At 39.2% G+C, this 23004-nt stretch overlaps 1 protein-coding gene across 1 annotated transcript in view; it reads right to left on the bottom strand.

Annotated features, from left to right (window-relative positions):
• Positions 1 to 23004, bottom strand: part of ascc3 (activating signal cointegrator 1 complex subunit 3) — a gene marked incomplete at its 5' end in the record, with an annotated part of 89702 nt that overhangs the window by 30936 nt on the left and 35762 nt on the right. Inside the window, 6 exons of the mRNA XM_083899055.1 lie at positions 4698 to 4832; positions 7438 to 7509; positions 7637 to 7813; positions 11720 to 11884; positions 21015 to 21155; positions 22310 to 22513. Coding sequence (XP_083755181.1) covers positions 4698 to 4832; positions 7438 to 7509; positions 7637 to 7813; positions 11720 to 11884; positions 21015 to 21155; positions 22310 to 22513 — 894 coding nt within the window. The remainder of the gene's footprint in view (positions 1 to 4697; positions 4833 to 7437; positions 7510 to 7636; positions 7814 to 11719; positions 11885 to 21014; positions 21156 to 22309; positions 22514 to 23004) is intronic.

The raw sequence follows: 23004 nt of genomic DNA, 5'->3' as shown, positions 1-23004 counted from the left end.
GGTGTCCATTCACCAATACGCGAGCACATATTTATTTTGCATTAGCATGCTAATACTTTGCAGCTAACTTGGTGAAGCTGTTTCCAAAGATAAGCTAGTGAGGCAACGATTAGCATTAGCGTAGGATTAACATAATACAAACACTGTGCAACCTCCTTAGGCATAACGCACGCATGGTTTCATTTTCAACTAGTATTAGTATAGCCAGATGTTGTGACAGTCACAAAACAGCTAGCTACATTAATGCTAATTGAAAATGAAAACATTTGTGTTGTGCCTTATCATGCATTACCATAATGGAAAAATCTTCTTCAGCTCCCACTAGAGAAATGCATTCTTCCTACGAGCACTGCACTAGTTAAAAGTAAACACAATAATAAGTAAATGTAAACTGATTTTATAAAAACATTTCAGTTGTATAATTATTCATTTTTGTCCGTTTCCTTTGCTGAAGTGGTCAGCTCGAACACATAAATCAAGTTGAGTTATCAATTGTATAAATGTCCGTTCTGCTGCCTCTTAACAGTAACGTCTCTTTTTCTGTTCTGGTCTTCTTCTTTTTGGACTCTCCACATTTGTCTCTTTAAAGATTAACTCTAAATTACTTTTCAATCACTTTGAAACCCCCTAAAACTGAGCTCCTCACTTTTTATAGAGCAAACAGGCTCCTTAGGTCTGTTAACCTGGGTCTTCTAAATCTTCAAGAGAGGAGTCGAGATTAAAGACTAAAGACACTGCTGTGTTAGCCTGAGAAAATGAAACTGCCACCAATGACAGTGTCCACGAGAAATGGGAGCAAACTGTCACATTCTCACTGGCTCTCAAAAAAAGCCACTTGCATTACGGTTCATTTTCACTTAAGTCCCTGAAGTGTGATATTCTCTTTTTTCAGTTGTCAGCTTCTTTGAGAAGCAAAGAAAATGATTGTCAAAACATCTCAAAACAATGTTCAAAGTGTGTTGACTGAGCATCAAAGAGCTCTCTGTTTTTAGAATATTTAAAGATGATCATTCTTTTTTACTCTTATAGAGACAGGGGATTGAAAATAGAACACGGCAAAGCCAGATGGTGATGGGTGACTTACATTTAACAGCTATAATGGATAAAGTATTGTTTGTGTGTTGATATTGTGTTTGTCATTTACAGTCAAAGAAACAAAGAAAGTATATTAGTAGTATATGAAGTTTAAGGTACAAGTCCTTTGTTTTTGAGCATGGTGGGCGGCAGAGAGGAACAGCTCCCCCCCCCCGTCAGCTGTTTAAATGAATAAGCAATTAAAGAGGAAAACTTGCAATGTGCTGCCATTATAAAATGCAAGGCCACTCCCTGAGGTAAAGCCACTGCAGATGAGCTATAATACCAGAATAATCAGAGCGGGTGGAGAAGCTGTCTTTTTTTCTACACAAATTAATTTACAAAGCTGTGTTTCTATTTTAAACTTCCTTTTTTTTTAAAGATGTGTATTTGTCACTCCGCTCTGTCATTCCACCAGCCTTTGAGTTGCCACTCACTGTAGCTGATCAGTGATCAGTGGGAAGCTGGTTTGTCTTGCTGACATATTGTCAAAAACCTGCCACAATGAAAGGGGCCGGCAGTGGACAAGGATTGTAAAAATAGCATCAAATGTAGCAAAGTGACATTAATGAGCCCATTCTGGTAATGCTGCAGAGTCCCAGGAGGATTCACGCTCACGGGCTGCAGTGTGTCTACATCAGTGTAGCTCGTCAACCAACATGACATGAAAGATGAACATCTAAAGACCATAGTTTTAAGAAAAAAATGTATCCTCGCAGGCAAAGGGAAGGTGTATTTTCCAGGAATACACACATTTCTCCTGAGTAATATTCATCTCTATTTTAACAGACAAATCTATAATGCAGACCTACCCCTGAGATTGTACATTAGTGTTAAAGTTTTACTCCTGGCTCTCACTAACCCATGATACATCTGTGATATCATCTGTGCAATGACCTCATGGGACCACAAGGTGTCTCTTAACCTCCACAGTAAAGCTGCCTTTCTGATGCTACCACCCCTCTGCTTTTATCATTTTAGAACTAACATTAAAAAAAAAAAAAAATTACTGGACACAGGGAGGGTTGAGAAGAGCAGAGGTGAAGAGACGGGATGGGTGGGGAGGAAGATGGAGGCTGGATGTCAGAGATGGTGTAAATGAGAGTCAAATAGGCTTTTAAATGCAATACTCTAGGGAAAGCTTTGGGTACAGGTTTCACACACACAGGTCAAGGCAATATACAGTATACAACATATCCTGAGTTATTTTTTCAACATTCTTACATTTACAAAGAGTGAATGTTTGTTTAACATTATCATATGGCAAACAGATTCCACTGCAACTGTCCTACAGCAGCTCAGTATCACTGAGCACCACGAGGGGTGCAAAACCAAATCGTAAAAATAAAAAACCCTGTATAGTTCAAAATACAGACCATGAACACACACAGGCTGTTTTTCCTTTTTCCGGCTACACATAAATATCTTGAGTCATGTCACCATGTTGGTGCCATGCTGGTGAGTTATGAAACTGAGGAATAGGTTATTGTATAAAGACAATGCGTCTTAATACTACATACACCCTTTGTATGTTAGGGTATAACAATAATAATAATAACAATAATAACTGAATATTGGTGGTGTTGTTTCTCAGTCACCATAGCCTTTGAGCAAACGTGCACTGTTGTTCTCTGCTGATGGGCGAGCTGTTGAATGTTTGTTTCCTTCATTACCTGATGGTTTTACAACACAAGAATTGGAGCCCAACCCAAGTACTGATTTCAAAAACACCCCCCTCTCAGAAGGCAGGAGAAAGGGGTTGTTTGTAAAATGCCCATTATGATAATGTTTTCATTATTTTTTTTTCCACAGTACTGACTCACCAAAAGCAGTATTTAACAAGAATTGATTTGAGTGGGTGCATTAAGATTTCTAAGCTTGATTGACAGCCTCTCTAACCCCTGAGATAAAACCAATTAAATAACATTAGGAGAGACTAAATATAATGGAATCACTTCTGACTTTTAAAGCTGGATAAATAAATGCAAAATTATAGGAATGACCTTAGGGGCACTTTATTTTACCGCATATGCATACTGGAGATTAAAAAAACACCTATAAATATTAATGTGGGGGCAATTTCCAGAGTGCAAATAAGCTGTGCATTATCTCTGTGTGGGCATTAAGTGGAATCAACCTGATGCCCCTTCTCCGCCAGAGCAGGCCACAGCGAAAAAACGCTCAAAGATGGACTAATGGAGCGGATAATACTCATTATGTTGGGATACAGGCAGAAGATTTAGGAGTAAATTAATGCAGTGTTAGTGCACACACAACCAGATCAATTAATGTAGATGTACCGTAGGTCCAAGTTGCACAATTGCTTTATATAACGGTTTCTAACCAGTCCACATCATACGACTCCCCACCTCCCTCCCCCCCAACATAATCTCTTGTTTCCGTTTCCAGTTTTAGAAAGCATGAAAAGTGATCTGATTTGTATACATATCCCATTTCAATAGAGGGAAGATTAGAGGCACATCAATCTTGGCGCAGCCCCAGGGGATAAAGGAAAAGGTTACTAAATTTATCATTCTGCCTTCTGTTGCAGGAGACTTAAGCATGGGAGTCGGAGTCTGACTGACTGTACTCTGGGGGAGAATATAGCTCTCCTCTCTGTGTACTCTCACAACAGAGAGACCATCAATTACACACAGACACACACACATGAAAACTGTGCTGTTACAGTAAAGATGAGCTGTTAATCAGGAAAACCAGTGATTTCTATTGTAAGATGTATTCTTTTTTTTCTTCTATTTTTGTTGATTTAATTCCTACAACTAGGGCAGTAACGAACTGCTATTTTCACAATTGATTAAATAGTGAATGGTTCACTCAATTAATCGATGAGTTGTTTGGTCCAAAAATGGTGAAGCAAAAAACCTAAAAAAAAAAACACCTGAAAACTGATGAATGAATTATCAAAATTATCAAAACACGATTCATTTATTGATTGATAATCAATTAATTGTTACCTACCTACTGTATGTAGATGTAAATACAATGAATCATAACTACCGACCCCTAAAGAAGATCATAATAACCATATATCTAATGTTGTTGTTTTCCCTCATCTGTGACCTTTACTCTAAATGGTTGGTTGTTAATTATTTTGAGTATCAAAAGCTACATAATAATACAAAACTCTATGTCCATCATACAACATGGAGGCATAGAGTTTTGCAGCAAATTCCAGACAAAGACACAATTCTGCAAGGACATGATGATTTTTTTCTCTACTGCCGTTTTGCTCCCATTGAATCCTTTTTTAAAAATTCTTATACAAGCTTATTTCTGCATTTATTTCTGTTGTGAAAAAGAAATGAATAACTTTATGATAATCACTTTGGAACTTAGCATCACACATCATAACATCTAAAAAGCACCTGAATTAAATTCAGAAAATATGAAGATTTAATGCGATTAGGATGCAATTAAAATCAATTCTAAATCAATTCTTCTTTGATCATCAAACATGCTCGCAGTTTAAGAATAACATAAATAAATGTATATGTCAATGATTGAGGAATTTCTCAATATCTCATTTCCTTGAATGAATGTAAGGAACAATGTCAATGTCTCTGTTGAGAAAAGCATTTGAGGCATATCTTTGAAAGCTTTACCTGTTTCTCACACTGGCCGTAGTCAGGACCCTGGTCAGACTGAAAGAATGTAATTTCTCCATGGTTCTTTGCCATCTCGATCAGCGCCATGGCCGTCCTCACTGTGGCATTACGGGCGTGGACAAACACCATCACCTGACACACACAGAAAAGTTTATTGAAAACACATCTCAAATGTAAGATGCACAGATTTATTGGTTCAGAGTAATCATTTAGTCAATAAAATGTCAGTGTTTGTCAAACCTGGAAATTTCAAATGTCTTATTTTGTCCACAAAACAAAACGATTCAGCTTTAATGATTTATTTGTTATATGGAGCAAATAAACCAGAAAATATTCACATTTCAAAAGCTGAAATATCAGAAAACTTATTTTGACAATGAAAAAAACAATTATTGAATTAAGATAGCTGACAAATAATTTAATAATCAATTAATCGAGTAATTGTTGCAGCCCTGTAACTATAGTCTATAGCAGTGGTTCTCAACTGTACCAGCCTTAGGAGTGAGTAATTAAGATGTGACTCAAATTATTGATGTTCATATTCAAATATACTTCTATAAAATAATTTAAACCACTGTCTTAAACGTCTGAAATTATGGGTGAAAGTAGAGTTAACACTCATGGCACACATTACAATTTTGACTCTCTATTGTTCTCAAAGTGTCATATTTTTATTTTGCCATGTTTACAAATGCTGCACTGCACACTTCCTGAGATGACTCACACTGTTGTGATGAGTTGATGAGTGGCTACATTACATGCAATGTCTCACAGGAAAGAAAACCAAAGAATGAAAAAAAAATAAAAACCTTTCACTTTCCCTCCCTAAACGTTTATTCCCATGCACACATCTGTCTCGAACTGAATTTGGATCTCACACTTGACAAAGACAAGTCTACGATATGGCAAATGAAGCCATATTGTTGATATTGTCAATTTGGTGTAAATTTGTGTAGCCTTTAAGAACTTAACAAATAATACCAGACCAAACAATAAACTGCACGACTGCACACACATACAGAAGCCAGCTGTGTGTATACTCCAAACACAGCGGATCCAAGGAGACCACTGCAGCAAACGTTATTTATTGAAGGTGTTTTATCAGCACTACTGAGCTGTGTGGAATCATTGTTGGCAGTAACCGCCGGCTTCTCAGCTTATTAAACTTCTTTCTGGCAGCATGCTACCCGCCAAGAGGGCAGTGGGAAAGGAAATTTCATCCATCAGATATTCCCAGATGAAATTAATATATGTCACCGCCACTTCTTGACAATTTAATATTTTGAGCAAAGAAGAAGACTTCCCAGCTGAGCTGTGGCCTCACTGGCCTTATCCTATGAGCCAGACGACTACCATTGTGTCATTTCACGAGATAAAAAAAAGAAGAAAATAAATTAATTGTCAGCGGTGCAGAAGAATCAAGTTGGTTTACAAGTTCTCAAGGGCTGAAGAAAGACTCACACTAAAGTGTATATTTTAGCATGGACGGGAGAGCGGAGAGAAGAGTGGGAGCAGGGAAAAAGGTGCATGTAGGTATGTGCGTTAGTGTGTGTGTACACTTGCAATAAAATGATTCAGACAGGATAACAGCCGTGATCAATAGGGAGCTCAACCCCTGCAGCAGATGGGAGCTAAATGATGAAGTCTGCATTCACAACTCTTGCATTCCCAGTAGGCCTTCTTCTCAGGCAGGGGAGTGGGGGTAGACTGAGGGGAGGGTGGTGGTGGTGGGTGGATGGGGTAAGGAAGTGGAAGGTAACAGCGTGGGAGCTAAGGCCTTCAGAGACTTTAGATAGCAGGTGTTCATTCCAAACGGTTCACAAAAAATATTTACTGCAGGAGTTCTTATTCATGAAAAAAGTTCAGAAAGAAATATGTTCAAGGCTTGACTCTCAACACCAACACAACCGCATGACTGTTTAAGTTGTCCTCAAACAAACATTTTCATGAGACTTCCAGTAAATGTAGTAGTGATGCACTACTATGTCTTAGAACATAAGGGATATTTGTTGTGCCTACAATAACTGGGAAATCATAAATTGTCTTTTCTAATATTTGTTTTAACACTTGATGGACCTCTATGTGATCTTTTATTATGGTATTTAAGATATTGAGTTTGACTAAGTATTTTTGCTACTATGATCTAATTTCTTGATTGTGACTAGTGCTGGGCGCATTAACGGTTAACGGTGTCAACGTTAACGCACGACGCGTTTCCATGACGACTGACCGTTACGGTCAGTTAAAGTTATTAGTCTCTAAAGTAACGCTAAACTTTAAAAACAGAGGCACACATACACAGTACAAAGGTAGGCTGGTTATTTGTAGCGCTTCTCTTTTCGTTTAATAAACAGACCGCTCCAGTTCGTCTGTCGGCGCGCTAACGGCGCTAAAGGAGCTCACGCAGCTAACTGGTAAATGGTGCCTGGACTTCGGTGTCGTGGCACGTAAACATGACATCACGTGCATCTTTTTCCAGTCAGTCATCATGGAAACGCGTCGTGCGTTAACCTAGTGCCCAGCACTTATTGTGATATTGTTCTTTATTTCAATACAATCTTTTATAGTGTGTCTTAAGGGTTGCTGGTTAGAGCATATCTTCATATACAGACCCTAAACAAAATAGCCTTTAATATTAATAAAGTTCTATTGAATTTAATGAATTCTACATTTTATTTACCGACATGCAAAGTATAATACGTGACCCATGAGTATATTTCTGCAGAAGAGTGCTTACCTGATGACCAGCTTTAACCTGCTCCAGGACTTTGTTATAACAAACCTCCTCCGTGTCATGAATCTGCTGAATCTGTACATGATACAAAATTACGATTATGAGTTGAATTTATTGTACAGTTCTGTAATCTTTTGCCTAACTTTTGTCAAACCTCCTGTTTTCTGCTAAATAATTACCTACACCATCATTGTTTGTTTACCTTGTTGTTTGATTTAATGCCAACAAAAGTCTGTCCAAGGGGCACAGGTCTGAAGCGACTGTCAAAGAAGAAGAGGCCAATGTAGGGGTTGACATGGAGGAAGGAGGCCACATCCAGGTAGTTGGGCAGCGTGGCTGACAGTCCCAGGATACGGATCATGCTCTGGGTGGACTCCACCTAACCAAAGGAAAAAGGAAAGTTACGAATTGTGTACTTTAAACCATTTAGACTACTGGAAACATCTGAAAAGGGGACATTGGAAAGATAAAATGGACCAAAAATAAACCAAAATGGTTCAGCTATAATGATTTCTTTGTTCTATGGAGCAAAGAATATTCCCATTTAACAGGTTTAAATGCCAGAGAGCTTGTTTTAATTATTACAAAAATACTGATTAATTATTATTATCAAAAAAACAATTTACTAATCTATGAAAAATCAATGAATAGTCACAGGCCTAGCAGATAGTAATGGTAATAAATCAAACAACTGTAATGTACAATCTCTGTGGGGGAAAATTCAACATATATATATGTGAGAATAAATAGAACTAACCCCCCCTTCCCTGGGCATCATGCACCTCATCATATGGAGTATCAGTAATCTCACACAATGGCAACTAGATGATGAAAACGTGTGCACAGATAGTGGAGTGTTGTAGCAGCAAAGGGGGCTGATAGTACAGTGGCAAATGACTTCTCTGGATTTCAGTGTACAGAAGAGATACACATTTAGAAAACACATGAACATTGTAAATGGGAAGCAGGTGATTTTTGGGTCTTTGACTTTGGAGATAAACTAAATAATCCTTCTCACGCACTTCTGTGCCTTTAGCCTGTCTTTGAAACTTGAAGATTATGATGGTGTTGGGGGGGGGGGGGGGGGAGGACCTGTGACAGGGAAGATTGGTAAGGCCTTTAATGTGATGCAGTACCTGTCAAACTATACCATCTAGATAAGACAGAACCAATCCCGGACCTGGCCTGCGCCACACATTCACAGTAGCACTGTAGAAGCACCTTGCAGCAGCAGCAGATGTGAACTATGCTCACCTACACAGAGTCAAACAATCCGTGGGGCTATTTTTGATCTCATTACCATGGCATATTACAGTTTCAACAAGCGTTCATTGTGATTAAATTGACTGAATTTGAAATTCTAACTAGTAAAAATAAAAACTACTATAAAATTATATCACAATTAGGCAGTGTTATGTGGCTACATAACCTTGATAAATCCCAGCACGGGTCAGATTAGCCAGCAAAAACACTATATACACTTTGTGTATGGGAAAGCATACAATCAAGCTATAGAGGAGGAAAATGAATATTTACATATATTTGTATGCAGTGTTAATTAGCATACATGTATATATTTTAAGTAGCTTACTTTTAGGTAATTATTATAAGAGATTTACCATGTGACCCTTAAAGGAGTTTCAACCCAAATGTTGCCAACCAAGGCATTGATGCCTTTAATTCAACTGAGCTCAGCGACAATAATTTGTTTATCTTAATTGCCTTATTCATTCCTCCTTCTCCGTTTCCTACTTTATATTGCATCAACTTCTACGCTCCAACTCAATTATTTTTTATCCTCTTTTATTCACTCTCTATCTTACACTTTCTGTTTTCCTCAACTCTTCCTTTATTCTCATTTTACACGTATTTCTTTTCCCCTTCTTCTTTTGTCATTTCTGCCTCCTCTCATTCGTTTCTGTCATTTGCTCCTATATTCATTCTACTTTTGCCAGAGTTCATTCTCCTTCAGCTGCTCTCTACAACTTTTCAAACAGCAACTTTTCGATTTCAGCAGCAGCCCACATTTCTACAGTATATCAGTTTCTTAGATGACAGACAATAAAACATAGTCTGATTGTGTCAAAAAGAAGTAGTATAAAAGAAACATTACTTTTAATATACTGTATTATTATCAAGCATCGTCCATAAATCCTGAAGGTTGTTATTAACCAGTGAGCTAAATCCTTCAAAATACTGTACATTCTCCCCCCTCGTTCCTCTGCAGTGTGTTTTCTGTGATCACCCACTGTCTATGAGAGGAAAGTGCAAATTAACCTGCAGCCATTGCCGTGCTAAGGTGATGAATGTTTACTTCCTTTTCTCTGGAGCTACGAACACAAACCCACAACTTGGACAAACACTTTAATGGCATGAAGTGAAAACAACTTTGGCAGACCAGCAGAGCTGATGGTTTGAATACTTTAGCGGTGCGTGTCTGATGGACAATATGGGTTCACAGGTGGTAAATCAAATGTGCAGGATGTGGAAAAGACACTAACTGATTGTTCTACGCTTTCCTCTTATCCCACACATGTGGAGATTAAACTTCTTTCTGTTTCCCCTCTTAAAAGAAGTGACCCATTCCTGACAAGCCGTGACTTTCTGCAGTCATATTTGATTGCTGGCTCTGGACACAACAGGGGGTAGTCACAGTTAACAAAACATCCAGTGTAATTTAAAGCACTGTGATGCAAAATCTGAGCCACAAAACATTCCTGGATTTGTTAACAATGAGAAACGTATGAAAGTCTGTGTAACTGTCAAGTAAATGTGGTTATTGTTTGTGTCACAGGTGCAATTGCTCCTCTTTTTTTGTTAATTTACTACACAGCGCACAGTGTTTTCCCCAGGTCTATTGGTTTGAAGGAGTAGGAAAAAAATAGAAGTGTTTGTTTTGATATGGATCAATACACCTTTAAAATGGGTGTTTTTCAACAAAATAACTCAAAGTAGTTTAAGTAGGACCATCAGTGTAGTCAGGTTGGGCAGCAACTGAGTGAATGCTGGTGTATAAAAAAAAAAACTAACTCTATATTTTAGCCAGGTTGGGGAGAAAATGTATCCATCTTGAGTGTGTATGTCTTCGCTGGTAGCCATGTTTTCACTGCGACCGTGTCTGCATGTATCCAAGTGCAGTCATTTGTACAGTATGTAAGTTGCTGACTATGTGTCAATAATGCTGACAACTGCACTTCAAACAACCTGAACTTGAAAAGACTTGACAGCTTGGACAGAGGAACAATCGGTTGTCTTTTAGCACAGTCCTTGCAGGTTTGACTGGGACTACATGTGTATTATTAGTTCAAATCAAAACAAGGATGTCATTTAGATCCAATGTCTAAGAGTGTTGTGGTCTCCTGGTGAATTACAGCAACAATGAAGAAATACTTAAATGAAATTTGTGTGGTGACTTGCCAAATCTGTACCTGGAAAATATGCTACACTATTTTCAAATACACCTATAACGAGGCTTCAGTCAAGCCACATATCAATCAGTTGCTGCTCCATAAAGAAGCTGCAGTTATTCAGAAATGATCCACTGTCCCACCATAGATTTGTGTAGTATTACAATCCCCGACTTCACCATCAGCTGTGCTGAGGCCTCAGTGTTTACCGAAGTTGAGTTCTACAGCCGTGCACCATGCAAGTGTGCATTCAACTGGCAAACACGCGACAGACAGTCAAATTGCTTTGGATTTGTGCACTGCAGGACAAACTCTATTGGTGTTAAGGTGCACAACACACCCAGTCAGCCTTTCTTGAGTAATATCAGCTAAAACCTGTAGATAAATGGGCTGTGAACCGAGTAAACAGCGGTCACATGTATAGACCAGTTTTCAATTACCTTGCAGTTAACCCTGTCAAGAGGTCGCTAACGCTGCACAGGTGCCAGCTCATCCCTGTGTCTCTGCCTTTCTCTTTGACTCTGCTTACCCTCTCCGGTCCCAGTCCTTTAGCATACAACTGGTTCTAACATTTCTAATAATGGGGGCATTTGGGTTGGCCTATCATTGGCCAAAGACACCGTTTATCTTTTATAAATCTGCAGGTTTGCATTACATATTTTCAATCAATCAACCATAGTACCATGGTTCCTTTGCTGCAAATAGTCAAGTAGTCAGTTCCATATCTGGTAGATTATTACAGATGCATCAGTGCATGAACAGGATTCAGTTTAATTTTGTATTATCTACCTCATCCAGCATGAGATTAAGTTAAATTGTAATAAGAAATCTCTTTAAATATCCTATCAACTATGACTGAATGAAGGCGTGGGACTAACCTGTCTGATGGTCCTGGCCACCAGGCTCTCCAGTACTGGCCCTCGATCTTCATGGAGGAGGTGGACTTCATCAAGGATCAGGAGACGCACGAGCTGAGAAAGGGCAACATCTCCGACGCTCTTCCTGGTCACGACATCCCACTTCTCAGGAGTAGTCACCAATATCTAGAGAAAATCCAGAAGACAGTTAGCACAGCATCCTGACACCATTTTGTGGATCAATTCAATTAACTGTGTAAGGGCACGGAGTAAATAAAGGAACATAAAATATACTGCACCATTAACATAAAAAATGCAAACAGTCAACAGAGATTACACAGAGTTTTAGACAAAATACCCCAGGAAAACAGAGAAATTAGTAATCAAACCGTGGTAATTACGCTCCATGCAACAAAACATCAGGGAGAGTGTAGTCACATTTATTTACTTTTTAATTTCATCTAGGCTCCACATGCGAGCACTTCATTTGTCACTATATCCCAGCTGTACTTCTGTTATTGCAAAATCCACCTGTTTGAACTATTCAGATGTGATGTGCGTCAAGTCTCTTTCTTAGACGGGGACTAAAATACTTTTAATTACTTTGATAGACAACAAATTAATGGTGTATTCCACCAAATCCATAGTCTAGTCTAGAAATCCATAGTATAGTTTCATTAACTGGTGGTCTGGAGGGTTACTCCTCTTGTGGAATGGTTCTTGAAACGTTTTCTGTTGCCACATGTTTGAAAGACGTCACCATCATCCTTGTCACAGCTTGGTCTCTCTTCCCAATACAAAGGCAGTGATTAAAAAAGGAGCTGGTCTTTAGTAACAAAATAAAGAAAAAGCCCAACCATGTTTTTTTCCCATCTAATCGCAGAGATTTATCTGGTAAGATTAAGAATTATCTAGCTTCAGTAGACAAGATGGGTAGAACAATTGTTGAATGTGGAGTATCATTTGCATGCTGATACGTTTTCTTCCTCAGATCACTTTTAACTACTATGGAATAATGAATCAGTAATATCAAAAGAAAATCTGTCATACTGTAACTTTAAGAGAAAAAAAAAGAAAACAAATAGAGGAAAGATTTCCTCCACAATTTCCTGCTCACTTAACTGAATGACACACTGTAGAACCCGATCCCTTTGGAATACTGTGTCAGATTCATAGTTCATCAATACTCAATTACCCGTAGCTGTGCTCATTACAATGCAAACAGAGACATAAATCATAATGCCACGATAACAGACATCCGGGGTGGAAAATGACTCACATCTAATGTGCTTGGTAACATTCATTTTACAGTCTATAATGTTCATCAGGAGTCATTGTCAGTATATGACCCATTACATCTACAGACACCGTCATGTAAATCAACACTAATTTGTGTGACTCCATTAAGTGTCTGCTTTTGTTGCATGTGCTTTTATCTTGGCAGCCCTACCCGACTAATTACACTCAACAGTATCAACACACAAATACACGTATTCTCTCTTTTTCAAGACAAACCTTCCCATGAATATACAATGGCGCGTGAATTGTTTGGAAACCTGTTTTGGGCTTTGCAAATTCCTATTAAACGGCTTTCTCTAAAAGCAGCTCGTTACATCCTCTCTACTTTGCATTTAAATCAATCTATCCAGCCATTAGGGACTGGAGTGCTCACAGAAAAGGAAGCTCCAGTTCCTAATTGGAGCTACTGGTTAATCTAAATGGAGGCTCTGGCAAACGAAGCCCCGGCCAAAGTGCTTTCTTAATTGTCTCACACATACACAGAAGGAGGTGCAGAGAAAACATGCCATTGTTTGGCTCAATTGTGTTGTTTAGCCACTTCATCATTCAATCTCAGGAGGACTGCAATCAATCCTCTAAATGCACTGTTTGTTTCATGGGATATGCTAAAGTGTACGTTTTTAAAAGGTGATGTATTCCTTTGAGTCATAAAGTTACTGTAGTATGCACTCTTAGAAATAAGGATTCCAAAAAGGTCCTTCTACAAGGGCTGAGGTTCTACCTGGAACCATTTGCTTCTGAAAAACCCTTTCCTGAAGAAAGGGTTTTAAAAGGGTTCTTGGTAACACTAATGGTTCCAGAAATAACCATTTTGATCCAGAGAACCCTTTAAAACCCCTTTCCTGAATAAAGGGTTTTAAAAGGGTTCCAGATAGAACCTTTATAAAAAGGTTCTACCTGGAGCCAAAAAGGGTTCTCCTATGAGGACAAGCCGAAGAACCTTATATGGTTGTATTTAGCACTTTTATTTCTAAGAGTGTGTGTGTGTGTGTGCACAGGAGAGCTGAGAAAAAGAGGGAAAAAAAACCTTCACCCTGCTGCTGTGCAAAAAATGTATCTGCCACCTCATCAGTGGGCTGTTGTTCCCGTCAGTGTCATAGCCTTCATGTAAGATGCCTCGGTGAGTAAATGTGTTTTAGAATCCTGCACCAACAGACAGCTAAACCCTATCAGGCCAAGCAGGAATCCTACAAAACCACAAAACAGACATAGCAAGGGGAAGCTACATTGAAAACATTCTTTTCATTGTTGTTTGTCTGTCTGGTTATTTGGTTTTAAACCGATAACCTTGCCTCAGTATGGCAAGGTCACCAGCTTAAGAAAGCGAGTCAACTGTCATGAAAACTTCAATATCTGTTTGATAAGTTTCATTCATGGTTCTCATTACATAATCAACTCTCCCGGTTCCTATCAATCTCAAATAAGTTCTGTGACAAATGTTGGGATTGTTTCCGATATAAACCCCATGGTGAAGTATTTTCACCAAGAAAAGAAGGCGTTGGTGGAGTGTAACAAAGATCGAATGTCAGAAGAGTCTTTAGCCCTTACCCTTCCTATACCAAACCTTAGGTAACTACATTTCAAACCTGGAAAATGGCTATCATCACTTTCCTTTCCTCATTTATGGCAAAAGCACCACAAGCAGTTAAAATGCTATCAATACTTTGAATCATAAACACAACATACAAATTATTTGTGTGGGAATGTAACATCTATGGGACAGGGTGGCAGAAGCTCCCAGAAAGTCAGACTTGGTTCACTTCCCACCACTCTTCTAACTTTATACAAGCTAACGCACCCATTAGATATCAGTAATTAACTCCCAACAGTAACAGGTATGTGTACAAAAATATTGGTAGAACCATACAAGGTTATTTGGCTTGTCCTCATAGGAGAACCCTTTTTGGCTCCAGGTAGAACCTTTTTATAAAGGTTCCACCAAGAACCCTTTTAAAACCCTTTATTCAGGAAAGGGGTTTTAAAGGGTTCTCTAAATCAAAATGGTTCTTACTGGAACCATTAGTGTCCCAAGAACCCTTGAAAAACCCTTTCCCGAAGAAAGGATTTTTTTCAGAAGCAAATGGTTCCAGGTAGAACCTCAGCCCTTGTAGAAGGACCCTTTTGGAACCCTTATTTCTAAGAGTGTAGTGTCGCCACACCATAACACCCTGGAGCTGATCACACTCAGGAGACATCAGGAAGAGCCCCCAACACTGCCCTGACATGTTAATATGAATATTTTGGGAGCGGATTAAGTAATTAAGGAATATAAATAAGCCATTTAAAGCTGCTGTAAAATATGCATTAAACAGCTCTCTATTCTGACAGCCTTCTAGATCTCGTGTGTTTTAGTCTCAGGCGGGTCTGACGGGAAAATGTAAGAATTTTCAAGTATCCCACAACATTTCAACCACATTGAGGTGATCCTCTCTGAGGTGAGGTTTGGCTCTTTACTGGTAAATGAATACCCCACCCAAGCCTTTATTATATGATACAGAGGATATAGGAGATTACTGAGGGCAACAAAGGACAGGAAACCAGCCAAAGGATGACATTGTTGGCAGCAGCTTTAACTGCACCTGTTTTCTTTCTGCATCACAAATGTTTTTCAGAATTGAAAACATTTCTAACATATAAGTAATGCTGAACCTTTTTGTAGATGCAAATCTTCCCTTCGTGCTGAAACCTTTTTGTGTTAATTTAATGTGCAGCGGGAGTCATTAGCTTTTTCCTTCAGTGGTACGTGTGCTGTAAGCAGCCATGCACAGAAAAGGCCATGGCAGATCTCACTAGGTTTCAGCTTTTACCTACTAATTAGCCATTCTGCTGAGTGTCTGTCTGACAAGTGAATAAAATAATAGAAATACAGTCGGGACCATTACAGTAAGTGCATAATAATAAAGCCTCACATTTCAATAATAACTTGTAATAATAGTTGAGTTGCCTCTGATGAGCTTTTCCTGTTTCAAATGACTTTACCAAATACTGTGAGGACATTTTGGGCAATTAGTTCTGTTTTTCTGCATGTGACTGGACATCATCAGAAAATGTGGACAAAATGTGTCCTGACTGTGAGCCCGCTCATTCATGGATGTCGCAAACTGATATATCCTCTCCGGAGAGAGAGGGAAGAGGGTCTGAAAGTCCCATGATGCCTCACACCCACACACTGGCATCTACATGGCAGCATCCGTCCAAACCTTTTCTGTTTCTATGGTAACTATCGCAGCCATGGAGAGACAAGGTTGCGTAAAAGATGGGGTGGGTGGGAAAAAGACATAGTGGGGATGTAAGAGAAAGGCATTTGCGGGATTGTGATATGTGAACATCTAATGGCTTGTAAAGGCAAACAGTAATGAAAATTTACTGTGTGTGTGTGTGTGTTGCGAAACAATCATCAGTAGCATCAAAGCATACTATAAATTAAGGTCTTGGTAGATAGGTAAAAGGTACAGCAGTACCCAGTAACCCCTTCAAAATGACCACCCTGGGGTCATTACCTTGACAATATTTATTCTGAAGAGCATTCGGTTAATGTACTATATTTCAAACCAAACACTGTATTTAACTTGTGATATTCATTCCATGGATTCATCTCCATGTGAGTCCAAAGACAAACATGATTTCATACATTTTGCAAAGGCGAAGAAGAAAATATGGTGACATTTTAGATGTGAAGCGGATATTGTAATTGGCAACTGACAACACTGTAAGAGTCACACAGGGTCATTCACTGGTACACCACTCGCAACAGCATTTCTCCTGGAATTGCAATATTACTATTGCTTTATACTAAGGGTTTGGTTCAGGCTTTAGGGCAGATTAGGTGGGTATTTGTCTTTTTTATGCAATGTTTACATATCTCACCATTTTCAAATCTGCAGTGTACTGAACCAACCATATGGCAGTGTGCTAACGTGTTGTGGCCCTGGAAAATGGCCACAACCATTGCTCTACTTCAACCTTGAATACTTTTTTTTGTACTTATTGGTGATTGATTAACCAGCTAAGAAGTGTATTACCACAACCAAGTGCCCTGGAGTCAATACAATAAGACAGAGAGCAGACAACCAAGGTTACAGTGGGTGGCATTCATTTGGTCTGTTAGTCACAAACTGCCTTTCCACTCAACCACTCGCATTAAAATGGAGGGATGTTGGAGGAAAGGTGAACAAGGTTAAGTCAAAGAGAGTTTGAGAATCGCTGCAGTCTGACTAAATCTCACTAATCTTTCTCTTTTTGAAATAATCTTTAATGAGCTGAGAGAAGAGTAACTTTAATATAACCACATTAGCTGAAAGTGGCCTCAGTTCACGACCAGTTCCCCCACCACACACGCACAAACCCAGCCTTTACTTTTCTGTATTCATAAGCCGCATAAGTCGTATTAACTTTAAGATGTGCCATCTCTGATTTCCAACTCTTTTAGTTTGAACAGATACGCATGTATCTCAGTTTCATTGTTCAGTTTTTCCTGCTAGATCAACCAACCTCTACTTCCCTTTTAACCAGTGGAGCATTATTCTCCTGTAATAGCTTAACCTGCAGCATGTCTTTGCCCACACTGTAACAAATCCACTGCCTTCCCAACGACGGACAAAAAGACTGCCTAGGGGTGCTCTCTTAAAGATAGCTAAGGCTGAATTCATGTTTCATTGGTTGAACCTCACAAAACATAAACCCTGATTACACAGCACAGACGGATTGCTTAATTGAAATCAACAACATAATATAATTGGATAATTTTGTCAATGCCAATGACAAGATTGCACTCTCACAAAAGGCTTTTTTTTTTTTCTTTTTTTTAAACAGCCAAGTAAATGAATCTGAATTGGCTATTACATTGTACTGGCAATATGAGCTTTAAGGGCAACCTGGTAGTTTATTTATATGTTTAAAGGCTGATATCTCATTCATAACATAGCAATGTTATTGGTAGTTATCTCAGTCTTCTGGTTATTTGGCTGTATCACTATGATTTAGGGATTCTCTAACATGGCAAGGATGCCTTGACTCCATATTGTTGTCACTGTCAAGAAATGGCATACAAATCATTTTGCAGGGTGCCGGATATCTCCCCTGGTACACATTACACCCCTGAGGCTACAGGCTTCTGCAGCGATGCCAGGTTTGGTTCCGGTTTACAGCCGTTTGCTGCAAGTCTACACCTCTCTCTCTCTCTCTCTGTTTCCTCCCTGTCAAACTTAATCTGTTAATCGTTTTAAGGCAAAAATGCCTGATAAACCAAACAAGAAATTCCTGCCCTGGATGTACCACTGATTTCCACTGAATACAGACTCAGGGCCATATTTAGTGAACAATTTATTAGGAGCCCCTGCATGTCTGCTCACTCACACAATTATCTAATCAGCCAATTATGTGGCATTAGTGTAGTTCATAAAACCAGGACAGCATCTAGATGAGGGCCTTATATTCATGTTCGCAGGAAAACACATCAATTGAAATAATGTGAGAATGAAAATAAGATAGTAGAGACAAGGAAATACAAAGCATCATTGAGGAAAACAGTGAGAGGAGTGAGTGTTGCATAAGAGGAGATCATTTGAAGTCTTACTCCAGCTTCTGGACCTCTGCCCTGCCTCACCTCTAAAGAGAAAAGTAGTGAAGTAATGTACATAGAGGTGGAAGGAATGGCGGTCCTGTACCCCTCTAATCAACCAAGTGCTGATGAAGTGTGCAGTTTGGATGAAGGTCGGTCTGTCCTCTATCTGTTCCGCTGTTAATGCTGCTGATGGACGTGTTTCTTGCCCGAGTACAACTCTCCTGGCTTCACTTAGGAGGACTTACTCTGCTCACCTTTTCATTGGGATAGTCATCCTTTGAAAACTTTTTGGATGATCACTTGGTTTCTGTAGCTTCTAGTGCTTATCCTGTCACACTGGGGGGCTGGGGTCGAGTACCAGCTGAAATAGGATGAAAGGTGGGGTACACCATGGACAGGCTGCCAGTCCATCACAGGGCCAATATAGTCAAACAACAATTCACAGTCACACTGTGAATTCACACTAAAATGTATTTACCTGATTGTAATGCTGTATGATATGGACTAAAAAAAAATCACGAGATCAATCATTAAAAATATATTAATTTTCCAGTGGGTGGCTACATGAGAGAAGTCTGAACCTGAAACATGGCAGGACACCAGGAGCTCTCCCATGTAAGGCAACGCCAAGCCTGAAGGCAGATGTGTGATTTCATTTCAGATTTAAAACTACAAAGGCAGAGAAACGCAGGTCAAAAGCTTTTAGTTCTCTGAGAATCTCTTTCACTTTCAAGCAAAATTGGATTTGTACCTGAACTCAATATATTGTTGAGTACTAATGTTGATGCAGAGTAAAGTAACACTCGTCCTCTGTGTTGGTAGACAGTGCAGCAGTTGCCTTTTGGAAATTATTTCAACCCCGTATATACAGTAGCTGTACTCACAGCCAGCATATTGAAAATGCAAGGAGTAGAGGTAGAGAAAGTGGATCTGGGGTCAGCCATCCAATGCAATGGATGGTGTACAAGAAAGGTGATGAAGAGTGTGCATGCAGGTTGGAGTGGGTGGAGATGGGTGTCAGGGGTGATGTGTAACAGAAGGATAGCAGCAAAAGTGAAAGAGAAGGTCTACAAGATGGTAGTGAATCCTGCTACGATGTATGACTTGGAGACAGTGGCACTGACAAGAGGCAGAGCTGACCAGGATTGACAGGATTAGAATTGAGCATATTTCAGGGACAGCTCAGGTTGAATGGTTTGGTAATAAATTAAGAGCCAAAGTTGAGATGGTTTGGTCACAAGCAAAGGAGGGATAGTGATTATACTGGACCCTTACAAATCAGCACCTGGCCTGGGATGACATTGAAAATTCACCACAGTGACCATCATAGTAAAAATAGTGCAGTAGTACAGTCAATCTACATTCATCCCAAACATGGAAGGTCAGTGTGTCACCCACAATCACCCACTCCTCCATAATTCTACTTATTTTTTTCTCAAAATGAGTCCACAAAAGTTGCCTTTAAGCAAATATTCAGTGTGAGAGATAAAAATACTGATAACTATAAATAACTATATCCTCTTGCACAAGCATCTGTACCCTTTGACCCTCTCTCATGGTGGACAGAAAAAAGTGAACAGAACTCGAAGTGCAGACATTTAACTAAACTGCTCAATTAATGCATAATATCTGCAGTATGGACCCTAATTAACAGCCACAGCTGCAGTATGATTTGATCCAACTTTTCAGTACTTTGAATTTGGTAGTTGGTAATTGGTAGAACACTTGTTACCAAACTCATTAAACTAGAGAGTTCTCCAAGAGCACCTACTATTCCTTCACTAACAGTAAGATATGGATCATTATCAGTGTCTGCACTAAAATTATACCTGTTCAAAAGATATTAGTACTTTACATATGCCTGATTTTTTTCCTAATTATCTCTGGATGAAATATTGAGAAAAACATGAAAATGTGGGGGAAAAAGGCCCTCTCTCACAATGGCAAAGAAAGTCAAGAACAAAGAAATCCCCATTGCCTCCTTGGTCGCGTTAACAACGCTATACCAATATTCGTTTTTAAATCATATTGTGATGCCTGTGTCGCAAATGACCTCAGGCAATACTAATAAGTGCCAGGCATTGCACCAGATGTGACATACAGTCATTATGAGCATAACATGAGCATGCAGTCTTACAGGACACTATTCACCATTTCTTCCCGATTTCAAAACACCTATAAATCTGTTGCAACAGTGGTGGATATGCTGTACCAGAGTAAAGTTCCACTTGTAACTAACAACAGGCAGAATTGTGACTGATGCACTTTGCAGAATACATGATGAAATGGCTTCCACTGAATGCCATGCCATGACACAATCCACTTGGGGGTGCTAGAGAAAAGAAGGAGTTGAAGAGCAACAGTTTTTGTTGGCGAAGTTTAAACTTTTATTTTCTGTGAAAGAAGACAGAATTCAAGGTGTGCATGCGTGTGTACAAGTGTGTGTGTGTGTACCTGTGTTCTTAGGATCTCTCCTTTTGTTAGCTGCATGTCTCCAGTGAGCTCTTTAACAGTGATGCCCAGTGGCTCCAAACGCTTACCGAAGTAATTAGTCATCTCCGCTGCCAAGGCCTTCATTGGAGCCACATATACTATCTACAGGAAGAGAGAGAGAGAGAGACATTGAAATTAATGGGCTTAACAGAGAGGGGTAGAGTGGGAAAGGTAGAAGTTGCTGATAGGGGGTTGGGGTGTGGGTGCAGGCAAGAGGGAGTGGAAGGACACTGTAGTGATAAATGAGCAAACAGAGGGAGGATCATTTGTTTCCTGGCAACAGGCACAAATCACAATTTACTAAGAAATATGATGCCAGACACTTGAATGGGTAAAGTTTAATGGTGATGTATGGAAAGTGGCTGTGTCTCAGCACAGCACCATGTGCAAGCATGTGTGTGTTCGTGAAAGAGGACAATCACATTCAGCTTGTACTTATCAACCAATAATGCCAAATGTTTGGCTAAGCTGCCAATAGCAGTCTTTGTCCTTTTATTGAGGACTTTTCTTTAAGTATTTGAATTAATTGTCATATTAAAAATCAACTAATAATACATGCATAAAAATGTAGATGCCCAGATTCCAACACAATACATATGCACAGTGCACAGCTGGTTCTCAGTGGAGAACCAACAATACAATATTATCTTATTGTGCCTGGATTGGTCACAATCATCCAATCGGTGAATCCACAAGGGACATAATGGACAATTCAGTGCATACACTGAATCGAATCACTGAAATGAATGTGCATTGTTTATCAAGTATTACTTTTATTTGAGTATAGACGACTGACATTACTGCAGATCATTAAGGGGTTTAAATGACAAGAAAAATAACAAATCATAGAGGAAACCTCATCAAGTAAATGTAGCTATTTTTGACTTAAAACAACCACATAGCTCCCATTTAAACAGTGCCTGAAGTCTCAGCATCCAAAGCTCTAAGGATTAGATCTGAATCTCTGTATGGGGTGTGTGAATCTCAGCAAGGAGCATACTTAATCTCCATGAGGCATGTGGAGAGACTCTGCTGTGCAGCTACTCTAGAAATATTAAACAGTTATCACAGACTACAGAAAATTGTCTTCCAATTCTGACTGTGATTTTGTCTGAATGTCAGACAAACTCTTAGTCATTCTTGGGAAAAGCTTTTGTAATGTAATACTATGGAATCCAACTGCATCACATCGCCAAGGCAACATGAAGCAAGCCTTTACAACAGATAATGCATTTATGCGTGTGTCACAGTTAGACCTTGAACTCATCCTTCTTGATGACGCCACCCGGCTGCAGGTGTTGATGGATCTCGTGGAGAACAGTCAACATGGCGATGTTGGTCTTGCCAGCACCAGTTGGAGCGCAGATCAGAAGGTTTTCATTGGTGTTGTAAGCCGTCTCAAAGACTATCGACTGGATCCTGTTCAGACGCTTCATCCCTTTGAACACCAACTGTGCAATCTGAGCAAAAAAAATCAGGGAAGGACAGAATAAATGAGAGTTAATACATCATAATAAATATATATATATATATTATATATGTTTTCAATAACATATATAAATAGTTCCAGAGGTAACATTGAACAAAAACTGATTTTGTATTTTGACGTGTTCTTATTCTTCTGATTACCTGTGGATGAAACTCAACACATTTTTCACACATGTACAGACTCACTGTTCAAGTGAATATTTCACTTATTAATATATGTATAATTTTCTATTGAAGAAACAGAAAATTATTAATATTCAATTATTGGCCTTCAGTGACACAATCAGAACCTTATTGGTTGCCCAGTTGCCCTTGGCAACTAGATTTGGGCCAATGCCAACCATTTGGTGCAGTTGCCCCCCACTGACAACAACATTTTCTCTGACAAAAACACAGTGGAGAATCTAGTACCCAGTGTGTCTACATGACATCGACAGGTGATCTGTTACAGGGTACATGGTAT

The sequence above is a fragment of the Microchirus variegatus genome (assembly GCF_963457635.1).
Source record: "Microchirus variegatus genome assembly, chromosome: 1".
Taxonomy (NCBI): Eukaryota; Metazoa; Chordata; class Actinopteri; order Pleuronectiformes; family Soleidae; genus Microchirus; species Microchirus variegatus.
The sequence above is the reverse complement of the archived record's forward strand: the minus strand, read 5'-3'. Positions and strand labels throughout refer to the sequence as shown.